General features: G+C 38.8%; 1 protein-coding gene and 1 long non-coding RNA gene across 24 annotated transcripts in view; one reads left to right on the forward strand and one right to left on the reverse strand.

The window, feature by feature from the left end:
* Positions 1-26,942, forward strand: part of ST7 (suppression of tumorigenicity 7) — a 274,827-nt gene that overhangs the window by 128,232 nt on the left and 119,653 nt on the right. For 16 of the 23 annotated variants that reach the window (XM_024249374.3, XM_024249373.3, XM_024249375.3 and 13 more), the window contains 1 exon segment: positions 16,897-16,979. The exons of 5 other annotated variants lie outside the window; for them this stretch is intronic. In XM_024249374.3, coding sequence (XP_024105142.1) covers positions 16,897-16,979 — 83 coding nt within the window. 23 annotated transcript variants of the gene reach the window in all.
* LOC103891196 (uncharacterized) overlaps positions 1-26,942 on the reverse strand; it is a 62,730-nt gene that overhangs the window by 1,928 nt on the left and 33,860 nt on the right. The gene's annotated exons all lie outside the window — the stretch shown is intronic.

Here is a 26,942-nt window from a genome sequence, read left to right on the forward strand (position 1 = left end):
ATAGTCACTCTGTTTGTAATACCATACATATCTAGTGACAGGATGTATTTCAGCACAGTTTAGGAATTGGTCAACTACTGAACACGTTCCATTTTTCTGCTATTTTATTTTATTTTATACTTTTATTTTATTTTATGTTGAGATGGAGTTTTGCTCTTGTTGCTCAGGCTGGAGTGCAATGGCACGATCTTGGCTCGCTGCAGCCTCCACCTCCTAGTTTCAAGTGATTCTCTTGCTTCAGCTTCCGGAATAGCTAGGATTACAGGCACCCACAACCATACCTGCCTAATTTGTATATACGTATATACATACATATATATATATATGGTTTTTTTGTTGTTGTTGTTTTTTTTTTTTTGAGATGGAGTTTTGCTCTTGTCATCCAGGCTGGAGTGCAGTGGCACAATCTTGGCTCACTGCAACCTCCGCCTCTCTGGTTCAAGTGATTCTCCTGCCTCAACCTCCCGAGTAGTTGGGATTACAGGAGCCTGCCACCATGCCCAGCTAATTTTTTTGTATTTTTAGTAGGAATGGGGTTTTACCATGTTGGCCAGGCTGGTCTCAAAACTCCTGACCTCTGGTAATCCGCCCACCTCAGCCTGCTAAACTGCTGGGATTGCAGCCATGAGCCACGGTGCCCGGCCACATTTCTCTGCTATTTTAATAAGAACATAGAATAGAGTAAGTATAGGAATGGGGTAGTGTTCAATCTATTCGGGGATTAAAGCTATTATATATAAAATTATTAGCACACAATATAGAGTTATGATATATATTTTATATATGATTGTATAACATGACTTATTAAACATATGTAATGAAGCATATTCTCAATTCTCAAGAAAGAAAAAAAAAAGTAAGCATTCATGTTTGTTTTGTGGCTCAGCACAGAAGCTAGGCCAGGTGCAGAGATTTCCTCGTGAGCATATGGAGGCAGCACTGTAAGGCAAGCTGGTGGCTGCCAACTTCCTGGCTTTGGTTCCGCCTCCCATCTCCTCCTTATTAACAAACGACAATAATCAGAGAAAAAGGAAGCTGAAGAATTATTTGAGCATGTATGTAGAGGACATAGGCATTTGGTGGAATATCATAGACATCCAAATACTTGCGTTTGAGATTCTAAATTAAGTAGCAAAAATGCTACTTTTTACTCTAACACTATATAGTCAATCATAGTTCAGGCACAGGCTAAGAAACCAGCAGATTTTCCAATTCCTAGAAAAATGACCTAAGGAATAGCACTTACCATCTTTAGGTATTAGTTTCTTCATCTGTTTTAGTCGTGCCTTGTGTTAGTGATCTTTAAGCTGGAGCAGATCAATTCCCATGTGTTAGAAAGATGACTCAGGTGGCAGTGTAGAGTTTGGGTTAGATTGGGTGCTGAGAGATGGCATCTAGGAGACAGGTTGGGGGGATATGATCATCCAGGTGAGAGAAAGGAAGATTGGACCACTGAGGGCAGCACAGATGGAAAGAAATCCAACTGGAAACACCTGTGAACACATGCTTGGGTACAGGCTTTATGTGAACCCAGGGTGAGTAATGCTGTGGGATCCTTCCAGTGTAAGAAGCCCTTAGAACAATGGTTAGGAACTCAGGCTTCAGCGCCAGTTGTACCTGAATTCATATCCTGGGTCTGCCACTGTCTATCTGTGTGACTTTGGACAAGTGACTTAAGTGATTTAATCTTCACTTTCTTATCTCTAGATACAGGCAGGATAATAACACAAAGTTGTGAAAATTTACTAAGACACCATGTAAAGCATTTAGCCCATTGCTGCTTGTTTTATGAAGATTCTATAAGTGTTTGCTGCCATTATTATTCATTATTATTATTATTTGTGGGAGGAAGTAAAGTTCAAGTACCAATAATAATTTTCAACCATTACAAATTGTGATTATATAAAAGTTTTAAAAATTTCTCAGGAATCAGGGAGCATTCTATTTTTTATTCTAATTTGAGAATAAAATTATATTTTATGTTTTTACTTTTCTCAAAAGTGGTAGGAGCAAATCAGTTTTAGGTTGTCATTTTTTCTGTTTCCAGGTTTTTAGAACAGTAGATACCTGTTCTCTGTAATTTGGTATGTCTATCTGTGTAATGCTTAAGTCAGTCCTGGTGGTTGTTCCTAAGAAAAGGAAAATAAGAGGCAAATACATATTGATTCTGTACAAGAAAAAGAATAAAGGAAGGGAGAAAAACACCAAAAGTCACTAATGCTCTGTGACAGAGGAGAAAAAGGTTATGTTTCATAATACACTGAGGTAGACTTTATATTAAAAAATCCTCTCCCCAATACTCTGCAAGTTGGATTTTTTTTGAATATTTCTTTTCATCAGCTAGGTTCTTATTTTATTTTCTCTGCAGCTGTTGGTCTGTCTCATGTTACATTCCCATCATTTATGTATCTGGTTTTGCCTGTGATGAAGCTGAGAAATGTCTCATTTTAATGGTTTCTGTGTTTTGTGTCTGTCTGTTTTCCAGTTTTGGGGAGACACTTAAACCAGTAGTCATGTCATCTCATGTAATGACATGCCTCTCTGCTTATTCTCCCTTCTGTTACCAAACAATATTTATGGTTAGTGTCTGTGTGCATGTGTGTGATGACTATTTGCTATACAGTTGCCTAGAGCACTTTGAAACTCCGCATGTTCAATGGAGTGGTTTCTTTTTGTTTTTCTGCATGCTATCAAGTACTCTCAAAGTGTTCTTTGGCTTTTTGCATCAAAGATAGCTAGAGGATAGAAAGGGACATTCCAGTAAATTCTACTTTCTAGCAAATTGTGTGTAGAGGTTTTTCTTCCAGTAATGTTTTCCTCCCGATTTTTACGTAGAAAGTGTTTTGTTAAAATTCTGGAAATGAAACTCAGAAAGTAAATTAAAAGAAAAGGGAAGAATTGCATCAATTATGACAGATAAGAGGTTAACGTACTTACAAAGAGCTTTTATAAATTAGTGCCATTCCAATAGAAAAAAAGTCAACACGAACTAGTAATTAAATTAAATTTAAAAATTAATTAAAGCATTAAAAACTAGAGAAAATAGACATAGAATTTTAAGCCTAGCTAGTAATCAAATAACCAAACTTCCCTCCTCTCCCCTCCCCTCTCTTCCCTTCTCCTTATCTCCTCCCTCCCCCTTGTTTTCTTTTCCTTTCTTTTTTCTTTTCTTTCTTGAGCAGGGGCAGGGAGGAATGGTTTCTTTCTTTCTTTCTTTTAATTTTCTGTATTTTAAAAAATGTTTTGGGAAAATAACTTTGAAAAGCAAAAGCAATCTCCATCCATTTTGGGGATACACGTTTGTTTGTTTCTATAGTAACATGATGGTTGGCCTTCCAGTGGTAATACTCATTTGTAATACAGCTGGGCCAGAGGTACCTTCTGAGTTCATGGCACAGGATTTCTTGGTGTGAGGTTGACTGACTCATTCAAACCTAGGACTGTAGCTTAATTAACCTTGAGTTTTAACCAATTACTGATCCACCTCAAGAAACATTGTCTGCGTTCTAAGGATCTAGGCGTTAGACAATTGCTAATTAAAAACATGAAATTTCTTTCTTTTTCCTTCTGCATTACAGATGAATAGATTATTCACCATGAGGGATGACCATTTTGGACACTATTTGAGATAATAAGAATAGATATTTAAGAGGGGAAAATGCCATTTACAGGGGCTAGGAGCATTTTTATTAGGGATGAATTTAGCTTGAGATTTGTGTGGTAATAAAAAGCACCTGGAATTTAGATGCATCTTTTAATAGATATTTAAAAAAAAAAAAAAACTGGCTTGCCAATATTTGAAAATATCAGTGCTCGAGTTTCCATTGACTGTTACCTGTAGACATTACGTAAAGCCAGGTGCATTTGTGGTTAACTGGAGTTCACAGGCCCAGGACCTGAGGAGATAATTTTAGGTGCTTTCTGGAATAATAACTGGTACTTAGGTACAAATGCAAAGCCAAACGTAGTTATTGGAATTGAAAATAATAAAGCCAAGGGCTTATTTTGGACAACCATGCAGTTGGAGCAGCTGAATACTAAAACAGTGGCCTGTGTGGTGGTTTCCCCTGTGGCTTCTTATCTCCGTGGGTTACACACCCTCACCCAGGGGAAGACAGCTTTCTTAATGCAGCTTGCAGCAGGCCTTCTTTTGTGGGGCAGCTTTTCCTCAGAAGAGAAGTACATTAGTCATTGAACTGTTAGAGAATATAATGAAAAGAAAAACCTAACTTCAGATCAGATTTGAATTTTACTACCCCATGGCCTGTAGCTGCTTCTCTGACTCAATATATTATCTTCCTTTAAGGCAAACTATTTAGTTTTCAGTTAGTAGAGGGTTTCAAAACAAAGCAAGTAGATTAATAGAAAGTGTAAAAATCAGAATAAATAGAATAGAAAATAGATTTACTTTTGTTTTGTCACATAATCTCGGCTGATAAAACAGGAATATACATATGTGTGTAGTTGTCAGGTTCAAAATCATGCCAGTTAAAGTTCTCTGTGTTTTAATTTTTCTTAAAGGCATATATAAAAAAGAATCTCAGAGAAAGGAGACACATTCATAATGATTAACCATACATACATCTTTAAAAGTTTGGTGTAAGAATGAACCAGTATTATACTTCATAGAAGGGCTGATCGTTCTTACAGCAGAAAAAAGGTTTGAGTTTTATTCTTAATTTACTTACTAACTCATTCAATGCCATTTATCTTTAACTTAAGTCACACTTGATGATAAATGCTCTTCTCTTTACTGCCAGACTGCCTGTAGAAGTAGCTGAGCTGGCTGCCTTAATTTCCTTACTATTCACTGTCTTTAATCACTTCAAATTTGACTTTGGCCCCACTTTACCAACATGCCCAGACTCTCGCCCTTTATGTCACATTGGGAAAGCCACATCCTGTTGAATTTAACTCTGCAACATCTGATATGCCCAACTCCCCTCTCTGGTGGTATTATAGGCGCTCCCCTCTGAAATAATTCCCGAAGCTGCACATTTTACACACTCCACCCCATTGCTACCAGATGTATCTCTTTGTCACATCTCTGGTTATGAATGGTATCTTCTCTCTGCCTGCTACATAAAGTCCACTTTTCTTGGCTTGGCATTTGAGCCAGCATTCTCTCCCATTGCTTCTCATCCGCCCTGTTTTCCAATCCAATTCCTTCGTGTATGCTGTGATATGTACCTAGGGTCCATACTGTCTCTTCTTTCCTCTCTAATCTCATGTTCAAAGCTTCTCCTTCTTTCCAAGCCCAGAAGGAAGGACATCCCATTCATTAACCTTCTCTAACCCTCCTAGCTGGAAGTAATGTTTACTTCCTCTAGATTTTATCTGTACTTCTCTTCTGAGATGTTTCATATTCTGTGTTATTTGTGTAGCCATCTCATTTTCCCTTCTCAAGGGTAGGGTCAGTCTCATTATCATGTTATTTTCTGCCCCCAGTGTCTAGTTCAGTGTATGATACTTTTTATAAGCTAAATATATTTTAGATATTAATAAATGTAGAGCATATATGAAAGATGTTTTAGAATATAGATGTTATTCCATTATACTTGTTAATATTCTTCTTACATTTCTCAGTTATTTCCATGCATTTTAGATTTAACAATTATCTGTTCAAATGTTTATTACTGTGAGTATTTTGAACCCTTTTATTAGGTTTCAGCACATGAAGTAACGAATTGCTGTATTCAGCTTTGTAGCATGTAATCTTCCAAATCTTACTATTAAAGTTTCTGTAATATTTTTCGGTATAACTTCCAGTATAGGAAGAGTAAATGAGAAGCTAGTGAACAAATTCCCCTCAAGATAATGGATAAGTCCTAGCACATTTTACATGGCTGATGCTGTGAAGAGCCTTTTGGAGTACTCCAGTGTGAACACAAGAACAAATGGGAGTGTCCTTTTATACCATTCACTCCAGCCACCCCGTAAGAGCATGTAATAGCTCTCTACAGTGACACTACACCTTGCAATAACTCAGCAATCCAAACATTTCAATTCCCCAGAGCACCAAGTGCTAAGTAAGAAGAAAAGGCCGGTGCGTATAGTACATACAGATGAGCATAAAATAATTACCAAGGGAAGGCCTTACTTTTGGCTCTCAAACACAGCTGTTATTTTACATAGTTCCAGTGTACATCTTTTAGGGCTGTACTTAGCAGCCTTCTCAAGGAAACGTTGCTTTGTGCACATTCTGTCACTCACTCCATCCAGCCCATGGCTGAGTTAAGAGTATTAGCTCTATATTTCCAGCAACACCAGAATTATAATTGCCTGCCAATTTGTCTCCATGTCTGCTTCTCCCACAAAACCCAGAGCTCCTTGAGGATAAGAACTATGTATATATCATATAACTTTGTATCACCAGTGTTTTACATAGTACCTGGCCACACGTTGAATATGAATATCTCTTGAATGACCAAAGCTGGTCATGCGCCTTTGAAATCACAACAGACTTTTAAGTAGCACATTGAGGAGAAAAGGCAGTTTGAAGCAGGTACACAACAAATAATAATAGTTAATATCTGATAGTGTGTCAGGTGACAATAATAACATGAAGAAGACTTAAAACAAAAAAAAACCTGTGTGGGATTACTTACTTTTGGAGGCAATAACCCAGAGTACTTCAACAGTTTTTTTTTTTTTTTTTTTTTTTGAGATGGAATCTCGCTCTGTCATCCAGGCTGGAGTGCAATGGCGCGATCTCAGCTCACTGCAACCTCTGTCTCTTGGGTTCAAGTGATTCTTCTGCCTCAGCCTCCCGAGTAGCTGGGACTACAGGCACCCACCACCACGCCTGGCTAGTTTTTGTATTTCTAGTAGAGACGGGGTTTCACCATATTGGCCAGGCTGGTCTTGAACTCCTGACCTTGTGATTCGCCTGCCTCGCCCTCCCAAAGTGCTGGGATTACAGGCATGAGCCACCGCGCCCGGCCTCAACAGTTTTTTTAAAAACTTTCTCGCATGCTAACACGGTACTGTAGTTTACATTTATTTTCATGACTTAGAGTTACCAATCAAAGATTGAAATATGTTCTGGCCATTCTTTTTAAGGGTGAAGTCAAGTATGTAATGCATTTTGGAAAGATTCCCTTGTGAAATTGTTTTTAAAAGTGTCTGGTTTCATAGGATAAAACCTTAACTATCCCACATGACTAATTTCTGAGGGTTCTACTTAGCCATGGTCTTGCTATATGAGGATAATATAAGTATATCTGGGGCTATCTTGATTTATTAATGTGTAGTAGTCACTGAGTCTTCCTAATATGGACTTCAGACTGTACAGGTAGTCTAGGGATAGAAACACACACACACACACACACACACACACACACACACACACACACACACACACACACACACACACACACACACACACACACACACACACACACACACACACACACACACACACACACACACACACACACACACACACACGGCAAAGTCCCAGCCATCAAAGACTTATAGTTTTGTCAGATTTATATTTTCTTATTAAGGTTATTATCAGAAGTCCTGGGAAATGGTTGTTATAACTTTCCTACCTAGAACTCTGCCACTTGTAGTCATTTAGCATTTATCAAACATTGAGTACTGTGTGGACCAGGCTCTATGCTGGGTGCTCTGTGTCAGCTGCTGGAGGATTGAGACACAGTGTGTGTGTGCTTGTAGGGAAGAGGTTCCCAGAGCCTGGAACACCTTGTCTTAGCAAAGTTTCTGTTTCTCTTCAGCATAACTATGTGGAAGGTTTGCTTTGTGTACAAAAGACATTTATTTTTTCTTCCTAGTATTAAATAGTTTATGAGAAACAGACAAACTCGTAAGATAGTCTTCAACCATAAATGAAAGCATATTTTAAATAATTAAAAATATAATAAGACTTAGTTAGGTCTTTCCTCTGTTCTTGACCAGGGTGGACATCTTCATTATCAAGGTTCCTGTAACTAAAAGGGAACAGATCGTTTGAGATCTTGCTCCACTTGTCCTTGAGGGTTATTAAGGTTTGTGTGTGACTGGGCGTTGGATGGTCCTTCATGATATCAGGGAAGCTTGACAGATGGCCTCCCTCCAGTAAGGGAGAAGGTGCCATGAAGACTGAACACTGCATTGTTCCCACCAATACAGTTTGTGCCAGTATAGTTTCCCGGATCACAACTGAGAAAAGAATGTGCTCAGCTCCACTCCTCAGCAGAGCCAGATGCCCAGTACAGCAGAAACAGTGTACCTGTAAAGTTGCCTAGGCAACATCAAGAGTGGAGGGAAGAGTAGACAGAATGATTTATGAGGGTTTCTTGCCATAGGAATGGGTCTAAAAATATACTTCCATGTCTTTTCCTTAAGAATAAATGACACAGGATTTATCAAGGGGATTGTGATGCATAAAACCTCAAGACCTTATCAGAGCCCAAGGAGACCAGGGCCAAGGGCAAGGAGAGGGGCAGCAGAAGCAACAAATGAGGAAAAGAAGTGCTCGGGCTGTGCTTTTAATCCTTGATTGAACTGATGCTCTGCCTTGATGTAAAACTGATTTTTAAAAAACATGCAAATATTGTATATTTAAAATATGACTAGAAAAAAAACCACTTACTGGGTGAAATGAAGATATTTTATTTCCATATTAAAAAAACAGCTCCTCTCAGCATCTACTTTGGTATTAGCACATTTGCAAAGACAGTTACATGCCAGCATGTGAAATAGCATGTCATGGTAGCAGAGGAAGAACTTGTATTTTATTTATGAACAATCGCGAAAGAAACGCTCGGGGCACATAGAGTTGGTGTATCTTAGTACCCTTTCTCAGCATACTGCAATTAGCCAGCATTATCAGATGTCAATGTTGATTTTTATTTTCATGAATTATTATGTTGGTGATGGTATCAGTTTTATATTGCTGCCTAACAAATTTCCATAAATATAACAGTTTAACACACACTTCTTTATCTCTCAGTTTCCGTGTCAGGAGTCCAGGCATGGCTTAGATGGGTCTTTTGCTCTGGGCCTCACAAGGCTATAATCAAGGTGTTGACCAGGCTGCTATCTCAATTGCAAGTTCAGTCGGGAGAATCTGCTTCCAGTCTCACTCAGGCTGTTGGCAGTAATCATTGCTGTAGCACTGAGGGCTTGAGTTTCTGACTGGCTGTTGTAGAGGCTGCCTGTGGTCCATTGCCACATGGGCTTGTCCACGTGGCCACTTCATTAAGCCAGTAAGGAGGATCTCTCTGTCTGCCACCAACATAGAAGCTTACATAGTTGTTTGTTAGAAGCAAGTCCCGTACTCCATGTCCCATCCACATTCAAGGGAAAGGGGTCACATAAAGTTATGAATAACCGGGTGCCTGTACTGTAGTCCCAGCTACTTGGGAGGCTGAGGCAGGAGAATGGCGTGAACCTGGGAGGCAGAGCTTGCAGCCACTGCACTCCATCCTGGGCGACAGAGCAAGACTCCCTCTCAAAGAAAAAAAAAAAACAAAAAAAAGAAGTTATGAATACCAGCATAGCAGGGATCGTTGGAGTCACTTTAGCATTTGTCTGTCACAGGGTCATTCTGAGGAAAAGTTCGTTCATTTTAAAAGCTGTGCAATCTGGAAATCTGTTTGAAATTAGCAGGAGTGTAAACTAAGCCATTAGAGCTTCCATTTTTCGTTCCCTTGTCCTTTGGTAAATGAGGAAGGGCAGAAGTAAAGTTGCAGCCTTACTTAATAGATGCTGACAGGAAGGAAGAGAGAAGTTAGTAAGGTTGAAAGAACAATGAAATGAGAGAAGATAATATTCTCTGTTATCACATGGAAAAATACAAATGATGGATTAAACTATTCCAGTGTGTTCCCTACCTCACTTTGGAGGTCTGAGAAAACAGTCTGAGGCGAAGTCCCTGCTAGACTAACTTATCTCGTAACGTGCTTTCTATAGAAAAGCACATTTTCAGTAACTAAATCAGAAATGTTGCTTTGCATGAAATTGACAATTTCTTAATCCACCCTGATAGCCCAGTCTTCGGGCCTGGAAGGTACTGTGGCCTTGAATATTCATCCCTTGCAATGAAAACATTGCTAACCAGCGTGCTTAGCTTATGGTTTAGGCTTTAACATGGCTTATGTCATAACCATAAAAAGACTTGAAGAAAAGGAATAAACAGGATCACAGGTGGTTCCCATATGGCCTGTGGCTCAATTGATTGTTCCCATGGTATCTGGTAAGGCAGTAATCGGAGATTTAGGAGCACATGTTAGACTTCAGGGACATTTCTTTGCCTTCTAAAATGGCTGCTTTCAAAATCACCCTCAGGTTTAGTACTACCCCAAGCAACTAGAATCCAGATAAAAGGACCCTTCTATGAAATGGTTCTTCATTTGTTTTGTAGGGCATCCATATTTCACAGGACTAATCACAATGTGGATGTTTTACTTCCTGGGCTGTACACTGTAGCACAGTGCTTAGCACATAGAAGATGCTCAGTTAATGCTAATATGACAGCTACTACTACCATTGTTAGTATTTACACATTCAGCTCAGTCTCCCCTGCATTCTACAACTATAGTAATATAAGATGCCAAATCAGGCCGGGTGCAGTGGCTCACGCCTGTAATCCCAGCACTTTGGGAGGCTGAGGCGGGTGGATCAGTGAGGTCAGGAGTTTGAGACTAGCCTGATCGACATAGTGAAACCCGCATCTCTACTAAAACTTCAAAATTAGCCGGGTGTGGTGGCACATGCCTGTAATCCCAGCTACTTGGGAGGCTGAGGCAGGGGAATCACTTGAACCCGGGAGGCGGAGGTTGCGGTCAGCCAAGATCGCACTACTGTACTCCAGCCTGGGCGACGGAGTGAGACTCCGTCTCAAAAAAAAAAAAAAAACAGCAAAAAAAAAAAAAAAATCAAAAGAAAAACAGCCATCATAATACATATTATTTGATGAGGTCTGCCGTATTAGGCACTTTATCTACAGTATTAATGTTTAGCTCTTGTGACAACTATGCAAGATAGGTATTACTTTTTAAATTTTATAGACAATGAAACAATCTCAAATGTACATGAATGCTTTTTGTAAAGAGATTTTCACCCACATTGATTTACCAAGAAAGTAAGTAAACCAAAGCCTCTCTATTCTTTATCTTTGTAGTTGGGCCGCATTGTCCTTCAGGTGTTGCATAAACTTGTTAGAGAGAAGTCCTCCAAAAATCATTTTGGTAATTTTGGAGAAGACATACAGCTGTCCTAATTTTTAGAAGTGCTATTTGAATCCATGTTAATTTGTCTCATCATAGTAGAAACTGAGACTAGCCATTCACTACTACTCAATCAGTATTCCATGTATTTGTATACAGGCACTTTAGATAGTAATTTCACATATGTAATTCCCCACCAGTGCCTCAACTGCCCTTCACTTTCCTTCCCTTTCCTTCCCTGGGCATTCACCCTCAGGCCCCAGGGCTGCGGTACTCTGCATGGAATGGCCTACCGCTCTACGCCTCACTGTTCGCTAGTCTCTGCAGTCATCAGTAACTTTACCTGGTTAACTTTCTATTCAGCCTACAAGTCTCAGATGAGATGCTTTTTGTTGGCAGAAATTTTTCTTGATCTTCCATTCCTTTTGGTGCCCTGTCCCTTATAATTTCCTCATGTGTCCTTTCCCATTTGCTTATCCGATGACTTGCTTCTCTCACCCATTGGATTGTGAGCCTCTTGTGGTCAGGGGCAGTGCTCTGTAAGCTGCTGTGTCCCCAGAATCTGGCCCAGGGTAGGCACTCGGCGACTATAGACTGATGTTAAGAGAAAATGCACATTTCATCTCAGCCTCCGAGCAGTTCTGGGAAACAGATAGGAAACCAAAGCTCTGCAAGAGTGTGGGACTCTCTCAGGGCCATCACGACACAGTTGTTTGTCTCATGTTTGGTGACTGGGTCTCCTATTCCTGGTCTCTTTCCCAGGCATAATGCTTTTATATAAAGTCCCTTCCATTGTTTTTTTGTTTGTTTTCTTTTTTCCGCCTAAATAACTTAGTTTCTCTAAACTTTTCTCCCAGGGACTCCTTTTTAACCCTTTGAATTTTTGCTGATTAATATCTTATAACTTTTATTTTTTTTTCCATTTTGCATGTCATATTTTAGCAAAGCATTAAAAGGAACATGGCACAAAGCACACCCATATTTTTGGATGCTGTGGACTTCATCATGCTGCTTATTCAGTTCTATCTAGTCAGTACCTCCAAGGCATTAATGCTGCCTTACCCCCTTCATTCGAAGGCTTCCCTGTGCAAGGTGGAATATACGTAAGGAGGCAAACACACAGGGTTATATGCCTGCTCTGCTTTACAGAGGCCTCATCCAGGAGTGTAATACGGGGGTTGCTCATACTCTGAAGAAGATAGTGGCAGGCTATTACTGTCATGAGAGCCAGAACGTGGCTGGCTCCTTACAGACATGGCTTCATAGGGCCATGCCACGTGATTCCTGAGTAAGCCTTCTGGTGTGAATTCCCTGCTCACTGGGGTGATTCTTCACTTCCCACAGTTCAACCTGCTGTATTATCCTCTTACCTATGCTCTTCTGTGATCCATAGAGGTAATTTAATTTTCAATCCATGTACCTATCCTGCCTACTTAGTTTCTTCTCAGTGCCACACTTAATTCCTTCACATTTACTGATTAATTAAATGAGAAGAGTATGCCAGGTGAAGGTTCAGCATCTTCAGAACTCTACATGATTCATTCCCTGAGGCTGCCCTTCAATAACTGAGGTAATATTCTTTGAGCAGTGTGACCTGTTAGAGGTGCCCAGTCAGGTCCGATGAAAAACCCTCTGATTTGTTGAAATAGTGCATTAGTAAAGTATTATAGTTTATTTTCACAAAGCTGATTAGTTGTTACATGTTGGTTTTTAACATTTGTTTTGCCTAGCCCTAGCAAGTATGGAGGTGACCTTGATATGTCTATAGAATATCAGGAATATCTGGCTGGGCGAGTGGCTCACACCTGTAATCCCAACACTTTGGGAGGCCCAGGTGGGCGGATCACCTGAGGTCAGGAGTTTGAAAGCAGCCTGGCCAACATGGTGAACCCCCATCTTTACTAAAAATACAAAAATTAGCCAGGTGTGGTGGCAGGTGCCTGCAATCTCAGGTACTTGGGAGGCTGATGCAGGAGAATCACTTGAACCTGGGAGGCAGAGGTTGTAGTGAGCCAAGATTCTGCCACTGCACTCCAGCCTGGGCAACAGAGAGAGATTCTGCCTCAAAAAAAAAAAAAAAAAAAAAAAAGAATATCAGGAATATCCATTTTATGTCTCAATGCACATACCTCACAGTTTTCTGGTCCAATTTTTAGGCACTTTATCAGGCCCTCATATGTTTTCAAAAATAATTGCTAATGACTTTGATGAAACTAGGCAAGATATTTCTTGGTTTTAGGGCAGTTTGGGCTATAGTTTGCAGCCTTCCTAATTTAATAGAAGAATTTTTTAACTAGATTCTCTCCCTTCTCAGGGTGGCTTCCTGCCTTTCCATTCTAGTGCTTCACATACAAATGACAAGCTCACAGGGGACTTACCTAGAAAAGGCAGAGATAAAAATAAGTACAATGTTAAAAAAAATCTATCTTATAGTATCATTTATTTAGAGCTTCCTCTCCTTTTCTAATGAAAGGCTACTGTAGTTTCCTTTTGTGCTTTTTTTGCTGAAGACTTTTCAGTAATATTCCCATGTGTCCCCTGTGATGCTAAAAGCATGAGCTTGGGGGCAGGTTGACTGGCATTCAGGTCTTTGCTCAGCCTCCAGCCGCAAGACAAGGCGAATAATATTGATCTCATGGAGCTGAAATGAAAATTAACTTTTCTAATCTGTGGAAATGCTTTGTTATAATCCTTAAATACATAAATACATAGATTGAAATAGCAAGTACCAAGTGTTAACATTATGTCCAGAATTGCCACATGCCATGTCTGAATGATTTTTGCCAGATGTGTAATAAGATTATAAATGAATAGGTTATTAAATGGGCATCTCCCACTCTCTAGGTGTTTCTGTTTCTGCTTCTGTGTTTTCTGTTTGTATCTCCATTTATTTTAATGCCTACCATTATGTCTCTCAACTCTGCCACCTTCCTATACATGGATATACCAGAGAAATACATTTTAATTATTAATTATTATTGATATATAATCTTAAAAACAAATGAATGGAATCTTTATTTTTATCTCTTTTTTAAAAACTCATTTTTTTTTTTCACTTACTGATTAAACCTTGAGTCTTTTGCCTCCAGTGGATCAGTGATTTTTCAGCAGAAAATCTTTCCTCTCCATTGCTTTATGCTTTTGTTGCTAGGCAGACAATAGCAGGGCTACTAAAGCGCTTCTAATTTAGGCAAATCTTTTCCTCTATTTTAGAAATGGATTTCAATGGCGTTCAGTTTGTTTGCAGAAACCTACTGAAAGGTATATAGTACAGATATGAATGTTTATAATTACAGAATAACAAAATGAATATTCTGCTGGCTTTTTTTTTTTTGAGATGCAGTTTTGCTCTTGTTGCCCAGTCTGGAGTGCAATGGCGTGATCTTGGCTCACTGCAACCTCCGCCTCCTGGGTTCAAGCGATTCTCCTGCCTCAGCCTCCCAAGTTGCTGGGATTACAGGCACCCGCCATGCCTGGCTAATTTTTTGTATTTTTAGTAGAGATGGGGTTTTGCCATGTTGGCTAGGCTGGTCTCAAACTCCTGACCTCAGGTGATCCACCCACCTCGGCCTCCCAAAGTGTTGGGATTACAGGCTTGAGCCACCACGCCTGGTCTCTGCTGACTTTTAAAAAAATAACAGGGAATGTGGGGTCACTCATAGTGTGGAGGGAAATTTTGAGAATTTTAAGTACCTCTGAATCATATTGGCAGTTATAAGCTGTAGGGGTGTTTTGTGCACATTAGATTTTTTTTCCTTTTAAAAAATCTCCTTCCTTCCACGAACAAACTGTTGCATGGGAAATGACATATCACTATATATATATATGACATATCACTATATATATATATATATATATGACATATCACTATATATATATATATATATTTTTTTTTTTTTTTTTTTTTTGATGGCCAGGCAAAGCCTCCTCAACTCAACTGTAGCTTCCTTCTCTTACCTCACAGCCCTAAGCTGATGACTACTTCTGTGCCTTCTTCTACCTTCCCAGAAGTTCCAGGTCCATTTAGTTCGAGTTGTAAATATTGACTGAATACATTGTGTTAGTCCAGTCTCTTGTGATTGCAAATGAAATGCCACAGGTCAAACAAATTCATTTAAGAGTAGGTGCCGTGGGAGGCGAGTTTATTGAGAGGATGCTTGGGTGGCACGAAAGAATGGAACCAGTGTACCCTTCAACATCCATGTCTTTGTTGCTCAATCTCCTAACCTCCTCAACCCTTGCATCTGCTTGGGAAGGCCCATGCTGTCTCCTTGGCATCTTGAGGCGGGTCCTTTCCTCTGTTTAGATTGTCCTGCCATCCCTCCTTCTGTCCACTTTGGTTTGGTTAACTTTTAATTATTCTTCAGGATTCAGCTGAGATATGTCCATCTCCTGGACTTCCTCCCTGCCACCCAGCCTGGGATGCATCCCTCTTAACATGCTTTCATAAAATCCTACACCCAGGACCTATCTATGCACTTATGTAATAGTTGCTCATTTGCTTGTGTGTTTTAACTGCACTTGGTCTTCTAGAGAGTGGGAACTGTGTCTGATTCATTCTTTCATTTTTTACCCATTGTCTCATTCATAAACAGAGAAAAATATTTGTTGAATGAGTGAACGTGGGATCTCTGTTCATTTTGATATATTACTTTGCTTTCTGGGCTGAGCTCAGGACAGATGCCAAAGCCTTTCCCTCTAATGACATCAAAGCCCTACTTCTAAAACCAGACTGGATGAGATTCCCTTCTACAAACAGATTCAGTAAAGAAATGTGAATATTCCCACAAAAAGCCCAGTAAGTATGTGGTGGTTTTGATAATAATAAAAGTTTTGTGTAGTATCTAGATATAAATAACAATGACTTAAAATATATGTATAAAATACTTGTAAGTGAACCCTAGTCAGTGAGCAACCAGGTTAACTGGATAGTGGATATGAACAGAGTGGTGAGAATTGGTCAAGAAGGTGCCTGGGCTACTCTGCCTATGGAATAGCCATTCTTTATTCCTTTACTTTCTTAATAAACTTGCTTTCGCAAAAAAAAAAAAAGAAGAAGAAGGTGCTTGGCAGTGAACATTAATTTTTAGAGGTTTATTTTTCATTTATTTCATTGACTCCATTTATTTCGATAACCAGTTTAAAAACCTTTTAAGTAAGTTGAAAAAAACCTTTTACTCATCATACAGTGGCCAAAACCACAATTACTTTTGCACCAACCTAATAACTTGTCAATTTGTCCTTCCTTCTTGGGGGTAACCATAGTATAATAATCTTTAATAACTATTTAATATATTAAATATAGCTATTTTCAGTTTATTCTAAGGTTGAAATACTGCTTGTTGATGCATCAGGGACTCTGATGTGCAGGTCCCACAAAATGTGTAAGAGCACCTTCTCTTTTTGGCTAACAGTTTTGTAATCAACTTCGATTAAACTCTTCCATGGTTATGAGTCCATGAAAACCATTCTCAACAATTGTTTTGGGAGTTAGAAATTACAAGTACCCTATAGCTTTTTTCTTTCAGGATATATTACTTGACACCTAGTATTCTGAGCCTGTGTAATGGTGAATCATTTTAATGGGATCTCACTATGGTTCTAAGAATTCTCATCATCAGAAATAAATGATTTTACCAGAGAGAAAAATGAAAGAGTTGGTTTTACTGACATACTCATACATTCCTTGTTCTTCTCCCTTTCTCTCTCTTTTCTTTTTCAGTGAGCATGTTTTTGAACACATTAACACCGAAGTTCTACGTGGCCCTAACAGGCACTTCCTCACTAATATCAGGGCTTATTTTGGTAAGTGGTGGAGTCCTTCTCATTTAAAAACGTGCTGATTAGTAATATGTGTATTAGTGTATGTACAGTAAAAAACTCTGGAAGAATATACACTAACAGGTTACAGTGATTATCTTGCACATGTATATATGTTGAGGAGTGGACTCATACAAGCCTTTTACTACCCCATTATATTTCTGAAATATTTGAAAAAAATTTAAGCGATCATATATACTTTGTTGAAGGGGAAAAAACAAATGTAAATGAAATGGAAAATAAAGGAAGACATAATTCTCTGTCAAATTTTACTATCTAAGATATTGTAAAATAAATGTAACTCAGTTCAACTAAAAATCATCAAAATGGGGACGGGCGCAGTGGCTCACGTCTGTAATTCCAGCACTTTGGGAGGCAAAGGCGGGTGGATCACTTGAGGTTAGGAGTTTGAGACCAGCCTGGCCAGCATGGTGAAACCCCATCTCTACTAAAAATACAAAAAAATTAGCTGGGTGTAGTGGCACATACCTGTAGTCCCAGCTATCTGGGAGGCTGAGGCAGGAAAATGGGTTGAACCCAGGAGGCAGAGGTTGCAGTAGCCGAGATCGCGCTATTGCACTCCAGCCTGGGTGACAGAGCAAGACTCTGTCTCAAACAAACAAACAAGCAAACAAACAAAACCAACCATCAAAATGGAATATTGTACAAAATCAAGATCAATAGAAATATAGCTTAGTTTTTTTTAAATGTATTGACATGGATTGTGACAATTCTAAGTTTTTTCCCTTCATCTTCTTTTCTTTCTAAATTTACATTTATTTATGCATTGCTTCCTTTAAAAAAAATCCCTAAAATGCAAAAAAGCAATATGATTATCATTTGTATGGCTCTATTACCTTATCTTTGTAACAGTTGTAGGTGTGCTAAATGGTAACACTTGAAGTAGTTAATTTTAGTGGCCTCAAATGGGGACCATCTAAACTCAATAGGACTACTCTAATAGAATTAAATGGCCTTTAAGGCAAAAAGGTTTTAGAAAAGCTTTTTTTTCTCTGTACCCATATACTTGTGATTAAATTATTATAGAAACAAGCATAAGAAAAATTTTTACAGAGTTGATGTTAAGAAAAGTGGATGATCAGAAGAAAAACAGAAAAGATTTAGAGAAGGGTGCAAACATGTGGAGCAAAGAGCATAAATGGACCTAGAATAATGGTGGATTTCAGAAGCTTGAGCTTGTGAGGAGCCAGAGTAAAAAGGTGGAGAAATGTATGGAGGACAGAAACCTGCAAACAGAGGAGAGGGATGATGGCAGTGTGGAGAGGATCTTTTCGTGTGCAGAGAACATCCAGGTTCATCTTGCTTTGCTGTGTCATATGGATTGTTAAACTCGTGGCATGAGATGTTTAAAGTTGGTGTTACATGTCCTCCCACACATCTCCATTCCAAGTTGCAGGGTCCCACTCTTTTCCAACTAATGCCCTCACTTTAACAGTAGATACCTGGTGAGCCTGAGCATGCACCTCTCATTGCAGGTCAGCCGCTCACATAAGAGCTTGTGTCTGATTTTCCACAACTTCCAGCTCTTTCTCTACAGGAGATAAGGGCACTCTTAGAAGATTCGAGGCTCAGGATGTGCTTCTGGAGCCAGGAGTTTAGAATCCCTGAGTTCATTGTTTTCATCACCTTGTCCAGTGAACTTAGGAGCAACCAACCAACTTCATTATATTCCTTGGTTCCCCACATATGGTCGAAGGTATTATGTGTAGAGTTGCTAAACTCTTTGCCTCTCAAGAGTGGTGAATCAGGAGTATCAAATGCATTTATTTTGCATAATTCTCTAAACAGTTCACGCCAAGGACTGTCAGTGTTCTCCATACTATTAGAAGTAGAGTCCTTAGCATTTTTGGGTCTAATTATTTTAAGCAGCCAACTCCGGAAACCCCAAAACCAAATAAAGAAATCCATCCTCAAAATTCTGTTTCTCTAGAACTACTTCTGGTGCTAAAAATCTGTTTTGGATAAATGAAAATCCAACTAGAAAGCCCAATGCTGGCTGCAAAGACCAACCCAAGTTGAGGGGAAGCATATTAAACTTCCTCCTTAAAATGAGTTGAAATAAGGTATATGTGATAATTTATACCATGTTGCCCCTTAAATACTAATCTGTTCACCTGTATGTGTCTCTGAAGTTTTCCCTGTTCTTTAGAGACATGAGAAAAATAAAGACCCTGTAGAAAGTGGCTCCATAAAGCTATAAAGCTGGTCACTAATTTATTCCATGTAAGGACTATATTACTGAGATTGTGTCCTTCTTACTTTTTAACGTTAAAATTTTCTTCTGAAATGATGGTGATAGTGTATGGTAGTGCTATTTTACTGTTATCACTTTGCAAAGAAGAATATAGCAGCCCCACATTGGTCTTCACATTTGTCGGGGTGGGGGCAGGAACTCTTGGCTTCAGAGAACAACCACCTCAAAAATTTACTTCTACTTAACCTGTTGAGGAACAACATAAATTGTCCAAATGGGAAATAGCAAAAATATTTGCGTCTGACCTAGAGCAGTGAATGGAGAAGAGAAAGACTTTAGATAATCTCTTCAATCTAGGGGATTGAGGGCAGAGGAAAATTATCTAAGAGAGGATTTGGTGGATGGAAGCCAGCAGAAACTGTTTTGCTAGAAAACCGCAGAAAAAATTGTGGTAAGTGCTGAAGGTATGGGAATGAATCTCTCACTCCAAAGGTTTCTAACTTTATTAATTAAAAAAGATTTTCATTAGGAGGCGATATACTTACTATTTAGAGCTAGGTAGGAAACTATATTAATATATTGAGAATTACATGATATCCAGAGAGGACAAGGAGTAGACAGAAGATGATGAGAGAAAGTAATGAAAAGGGGAGATCAGTTTCAGTGAGACAGGTGATAGAAGAGAAAACCATGAAAAAGGAAGAAGTCAAGTGAGCCCTGTTTGCAGACAACATGATCTTATATTTAGAAAAACCTAAAGATTCTACCAAAAACAGTTAGAACTGATAAATGAATTCAGTAAAGTTGCAGGATACAAAATCAGCATACAAAAATCAGTAACATTTATATATGCTGACAGTGAACAATCTGAAAAAGAAATCAAGAAAGCAATCCCATTTACAATAGCTATGAAGAGCATAAAATACCTAGGAATTAATTTAATAAAAAAGTGAAAGATGTATACAAGGAAAACTATTAAACCTTGATGGAAAAAAATTGAAGAGAACACACAAAAAATGGAAAGATATTTTGTGTTCATAGATTGGAAGAATTAATATCATCAAGATGACAATACTCTGTGAATAAATTTTACAATACTCTGCAAATAAATTTACATATTTAATGCAATCCCTATCAAAATACCAATCACATTCTTTACAGAAATAGAAAAAAAAATCTAAAATTTATATGGAACCACAGAAGACCCTGAATAGCCAGAGCAATCCTGAGCAAAAAAAAACAAAACTGGAGGCATCACACTATCTGACTTCAAAATATTTTACAAAGTTATGGTAACCAAATCAGCATGGTACTGGCATAAAAACAGACACATAGCAATGGAACAGAGTAGAGAGCCCAGACGTAAATCCACAAATTTACAGTCGACTCATTTTCGACAAAGGCACTGAGAACATACATTGGAGAATGGACAGTCTCTTTAATAAATGTGCTGGAAAAACTGAATAACCATATGTCGAAGAATAAAGCTGGACCTCTGTCTCTCACCATATGCAAAATCAAATCAAAATGGATTAAATACTTAAATCTAAGACCTGAAACCATGACACTGTGAAAGAAAACATTGGGGAAATGCTCCAGAACATTAGTCTGGGTAAAGATGTTTTGTGTAAGACCTCAAAGCACAGACAACCAGAGCAGAAATAGACAAATGGGATTATATCAAGCTAAAAAGCTCCTGCACAGCAAAGGAAACAATAAAGTGAAGAGACAAACCATAGAATGGGAGAAAATATTTGCAGGCTATTCATCTAAGAGATTAATAACCAGAATATATAAGGAGCTCAAATAACTCAGTAGCAAAACCCCAAATAATCCAATTATAAAATGGGCAAAGATCTGAATAAACATTTCTCAAAAGAAGACATGTGAATGGACAACAGGTATATGAAAAAGAGACCAAAACCACAATGAGCTATCATCTCGCTACAGTTAGAATGGCTTCAAGTGATTCTCCTGCCTTGGCCTCCTGAGTAGCTGGGACTACAGGCATGTGCCACCATGCCCAGCTAATTTTTGTAAGAAGAAAGGGTGTGGTAGGTGCAGTGGCTCACGCCTGCAATCACAGCACTTTGGGAGGCAGAGGCGGGAGGATCACATGAGGCCGGGAGTTCAAGACCAGCCTGGCCAACATGGTGAAACCCTGTGTCTACTAAAAATACAAAATTAGCCAGGTGTGGTGGCACACGCCTGTAGTCCCAGCTGCTCAGGAGGCTGAGGCAGCAGAATCACTTAAATCCAGGAGGCGGAGGTTGCAGTGAGCTGAGATGGCACCACTGCACTCTAGCCTGGGCAATAGAGCAAGACTCCATCTCAAAAAACAAAACAAAACAGAAACTGGGTATAACAGAAGCTGGTGAGGATGTGGAGAAAGGGGTACTCTTGTACACTGTTGGTGGGATTGTAAATTAGTACAGCCACTATGGAAAACGGATGTTTCTCAAAAAGCTAGAAATTGAAATAGCATTTGATTCAGCAATTTGCTTCTTGGATATATATCCAAAAGAAAGGAAATCAGTATATCAAAGAGATACCTGCAGTCTCATGTTTATTGCAGCACTATTCATAATAGCCAAAATTTAGAATCAATTTAAGTACCTATCAATTGATGAATGGGTAAAGAATATGTGGTATATATTGTAGAGATGAACAGAAAACTTCCCCTTCATCCTTGAAAGGTTGACAGAAAAACTAACTGACAAATGGCAGATTAATAAGAGAAAAGGCATAAGAAATGTATTATTAACGTGCACAGGAGAACTACAGAGTGATTGCCCAATATCTCAGTGGGGTTAAGAAGCTTATATATGATCTTGAGGTTACAGAAAGATTGGGGTCTTGGATCCTGGCAAAACAAGTTATGGTGGAGAAACAAGTTGTGGGAGGGGGAAAAGAGGAATTTTCTTGAGGGCAATACATGATTACTAGGGAGAATGATTGGATCAGGGAGCAGAGATTAATTTGTAAATAGTTCTCTTTGGAATTTGAATGTTCCACAATGGAATGTTTTTCAGTGATGAAAAAGAATGGAATTCTGTTATTTGCAGCAACATGGATGGAACTGGAGGTCATTATGTTGGGTGAAATAAGTCAAGTACAGAAAGACATATATTGCATATTCTCACTCATATATGGGAGTTTAAAAAGTGGATCTCAAAGATACAGAGTAGATTGGTGGTTACCAGAGGCTGGGAAGGTCATGCAGGCTGCAGTGTACTGCGCACTGCACAGCTTATTGTAACCTTGACCACCTGGGCTCAGGCAATCCTTTGTCTCAGCCTCCCAAGTAGCTGGGACCACAGGTGCGTGCCATCATGTCTGGCTAATTTTTTAAATTGTTTGTAGAAATGGGGTCTCCCTATATTTCCCAGGCTGGCCTTGAACTCCTGGGCTCAAGCAATACTCTTCCTTCGGCCTCCCAAAGTGCTGGGATTACAGGCTTGAGCCACCATGCCTGGCTGAGGTTGATTAATAGGTACAGATATACCAGTTAAATAAAATAAGTAAGACCTAATGTTTGACAGATTGTTAGGGTGACTATAGTTAACAATCTGTTGTGTATTTCAGAATAGTCAGAAGACAATAATTTGAATGTTCCTAGCACAAAGAAAAGAAAAATAAATTTAAGGTGGTAGATATTCCAGTGACCCTGATTTGACCTTTACATGTTACATGAAGGTATCAAATTATCACATGTACCCTGAAAATATGTACAGCTGTTATGTATCAATTTTAAAAAGCCATGGGGAAAATCAGGGATTGTTGACGTGATAGGGCTTTGATCATTCATCCCTAAGCCATTCATTTTTCAGAGAAGAAAATAGAGACTAACAGAAGAAAGAAAAGGAAATGTTTTGTCTAAGCTCATGTGGTTAGTTTGCAGCAAAGCCAGGCCTAGAACCTAAGTCTTCATGTTCCTACCTTAATATTCTTTTTTTTCTTTCAAAGCTTGTTTATTTTTATTTTTAAATTTTTATTTCAATCGATTTTTGGGAAACAAGTGGTATTTGCTGAGTAAGTTCTTTAGTGGCGATTTCTGAGATTTTCGTGCATCCATCCCCCGAGCAGTGTACACCGTACCCAATCCCAATGTGTAGTCTTTTATCCCTCACTCCCTTCTCACTCTTTCCTCGTCTGAGTCTTCAAAGTTCATTGTATCATTTTTTTTTTGAAATGGAGTCTCGCTCTGTTGCCCAGGCTGGAGTGCAGTGGCGCGATCTCGGCTCACTGTGATGTCCGTCTCTGGGTTCATGCCATTCTCCTGCCTCAGCCTCCTGAATATCTGGGACTATAGGCGCCTGCCACCACGCCCGGCTAATTTTTTGTATTTTTAGTAGAGACGGGGTTTCACCGTGTTAGCCAGGATGGTCTCGATCTCCTGACCTCATGATCCACCTGCCTTGGCCTCCCAAAGTGCTGGGATTACAGGCGTGAGCCACCGTGCCCGGGCCGTTGTATCATTCTTATGCCTTTGCGTCCTCATAGTTTAGCTCCCACTTATGAGTGAGAACACACTTTTGGCTTTCCATTCTTGAGTTACTTCACTTAGAATAATGATGTCCAGTTCCATCCAGATTGCTGCAAATACCGTTATTTCATTCCTTTTTATGGTGCAGTAGTATTCCATGGTGTGTGTATATATATATATGTATACATACACACACACCACATTTTCTTTATCCACTTATTGATGAGCATTTGGACTGGTTCCATATTTTTGCAATTGCAAATTGTGCTGCTATAAACATGCGTGTGGAAGTATCTTTTTCGTATAGTGACTTCTTTGCCTCTGGGTAGGTACCTGGTAGTGGGATTGCTGGATCCAATGGTAGATCTACTTTTAGTTCTTTAAGGAATCTCCAGTGTTTTCCATAGTGGTTGTACTAGTTTACATTCCCACCACCAGGATAAAAGTATTCCATTTTCACCACATCCATGCCCTTATCTATTATTTTTTTACTTTTTATTATGGTCATTCTTGCAGGGGTGAAGTGATACCGCATTGTGGTTTTGATTTGCATTTCCCTGATCATTAGTGATGTTGAGCATTTTTTTCATGTTTATTGGCCATTTGTATATCTTCTTTTGAGAATTATCTATTATTCATGTTCTTAGCCCACTTCTTTTTTTTTTTTTTTTTTTTTTTTTGAGACAGACTTTTCACTCTTGTTGCCCAGGCTGGAGTGCAATGGCACAATCTCGGCTCACTGCAACCTCTGCCTCCCGGGTTCAAGCAATTCTCCTGCCTCTGCCTCCCAAGTAGCTGGGATTACAGGCATGTGCCACCATGCCTGGCTAATTTTTTTTGTGTTTGTTAGAGACAGGGTTTCACCATGTTGGCCAGGCTGGTCTGGCCAACTTCTGACCTCAGGTGACCCACCTGCTTCGGCCTCCCAAAGTGCTGGGATTGCAGACATGAGCCACTGCGCCCAGCCCTTAGCCCACTTTTTGAAGGGATTTTTTTTTCTTGCTGATTTATTTGAATTCCTTGTAGATTCTGGATATTAGTCCTTTGTCAGATGTGTAGATTATGAAGATTTTCTGCTGCTCTGTGGGGTGTCTGTTAATTCTGCTGATTATTTCTTTTGCTATGCAGAAGATTTTTAGTTTAATTAAGTCCCATCTATTTATCTTTGTTTTTGTTGCGCCTGCTTTTGGGTTCTTGTTCATGAAGTCTTTGCCTAAGCCAATGTCTAGAAGGGTTTTTCCAGTGTTATCTTCTAGAACTTTTATGGTATCAGGTCTTAGATTTAAGTCTTTGATTCATCTTGAATTGATTTTTGTATAAGGTGAGTGATGAGGATCTAGTTTCATTCTTACTCATGTGACTTGCCAATTATCCCAGCACCATTTGTTGAATAGGGTGTCTTTTCCACGCTTATATTTTTGTTGTGCTTTGTCCAAGATCAGTCGACTGTAAGTATTTGGCTTTATTTCTGGGTTCTTTATTCTGTTTCATAGGTCTATATGCCTGTTTTTATACTAGTACCATGCTGTTTTGGTGACTGTGGCCTTACAGTATAGTTTGAAGTCAGGTAATGTGATATCTCCAGATTTGTTCTTTTTGCTTAGTTTTGCTTTGGCTATGCAGGCTCTTTTTAGGTTCCATATGAATTTTTTGGTTGTTTTTTTCTAGTTCTGTGAATAATGATGGCGGTATTTTGATGGGAATTGCATTGAATTTGTAGATTGCTTTTGGCAGTATGGTCATTTTCTCAATGTTGATTCTACCCATCCATGAGCATGGGATGTGTTTCCATTTGTTTGTGTTATCTGTGATTTCTTTCAGCAGTATTTTGTAGTTTTCCTTGTAGAGGTTTTTCATCTCCTTGGTTAAGTGTATTCCTAAGTATTTTTTTATTTTTTTATTTTTACAGCTACTGTAAAAGCGATCGAGTTCTTCATTTGCTTCTCAGCTTGGTCGCTGTTGGTGTAGAGCAGGGCTACTAATTTGTGTACATTAATTTTGTATCCTAAAACTTTGCTGAATTCATTTACCACTCCTGGGAGCTTTTTGGATGAGTCTTTAGGGTTTTCTAGGTATATGAGCATGTCATCAGCAAACAGTGACAGTTTGACGTCCTCTTTACCGATTTGAATGCCCTTTATTTCTTTCCCTTGTCTGATTGCTATGGCTAGGATTTCCAGTACTATGTTGAATAGAAGTGGTGAAAGTGGGCATCCTTGTCTTGTTCCTGTTCTCAGGGTAAATGCTTTCAACTTTTCCTCATTCAGTATAATGTTGGCTGTGGGTTTGTCAGAGATGGCTTTTATTACCTTAAGGTATGTCCCTTCTATGCCAATTCTTTTGAAGAGATAAATAAAATTGATAGACCATTAGTTATATTAAGCAAGAGAAGAAGAGAGAAGATCCAGATAAGCTCAATTAGAAACGAAATAGGAGATATTACAACCAATCCCACAGAAATACAAAAGATAATTCAAGGCTACTTTGAACCCCTTTACACGCATAAACTAGAAAACCTAGAGGAGATGGATAAATTCCTGGAAATATACAACCATCCTAAATTAAACCAGGAAGAAATTGAAAGTCTGAACAGATTGAAATGCTAATTAAAAAGTTACCAACAAAAAAAAGTCCAGGACCAGATAGACTCACAGCTGAATTCTATCAGACATTCAAAGAAGAATTGGTACCAATCCTATTGACCCTATTCCAAAAGATAAAGAGGGAATCCTCCCTAAATTATTCTGTGAAGCCAGTATCACCCTAATGCCCAAACCAGGAAACAATATAACAAAAAAATAAAACTACAGATCAATATCTCTGATGAACATAGATGCAAAAATCCTCAGTAAAATATTAGCTAACTGAATCCAACAGCATGTCCAAAAAGATAATTCATCATGATGAAGTAGGTTTCATACCAGGGATGCAGGGATGGTTTAACATATGCAAGTAAATAAATGTGATACACCACATAAACAGAATTAAAAACAAAAATCACGTGATCATTTCAATAGATGCAGAAAAAACATCTGACAAAATCCAGCATCCCTTTATGATTAAAAACCTACCTTAATATTCCTAAATAGAGTGAGGCAACTTCAGACTGGGAAAATGCTTGGTAAATTCTTACTAAATATGTGCCCCAAACATGGCAATCTTTTAGCATATATGTTTTGTGGGAGGGAGAAGGGGAAGGCATTACAAGTCTCCCTCTGATAATTATCATTTACATTTACAATAGTAT

This window comes from Pongo abelii, chromosome 6 (genome assembly GCF_028885655.2).
Source record: "Pongo abelii isolate AG06213 chromosome 6, NHGRI_mPonAbe1-v2.0_pri, whole genome shotgun sequence".
NCBI classification, from domain to species: Eukaryota; Metazoa; Chordata; class Mammalia; order Primates; family Hominidae; genus Pongo; species Pongo abelii.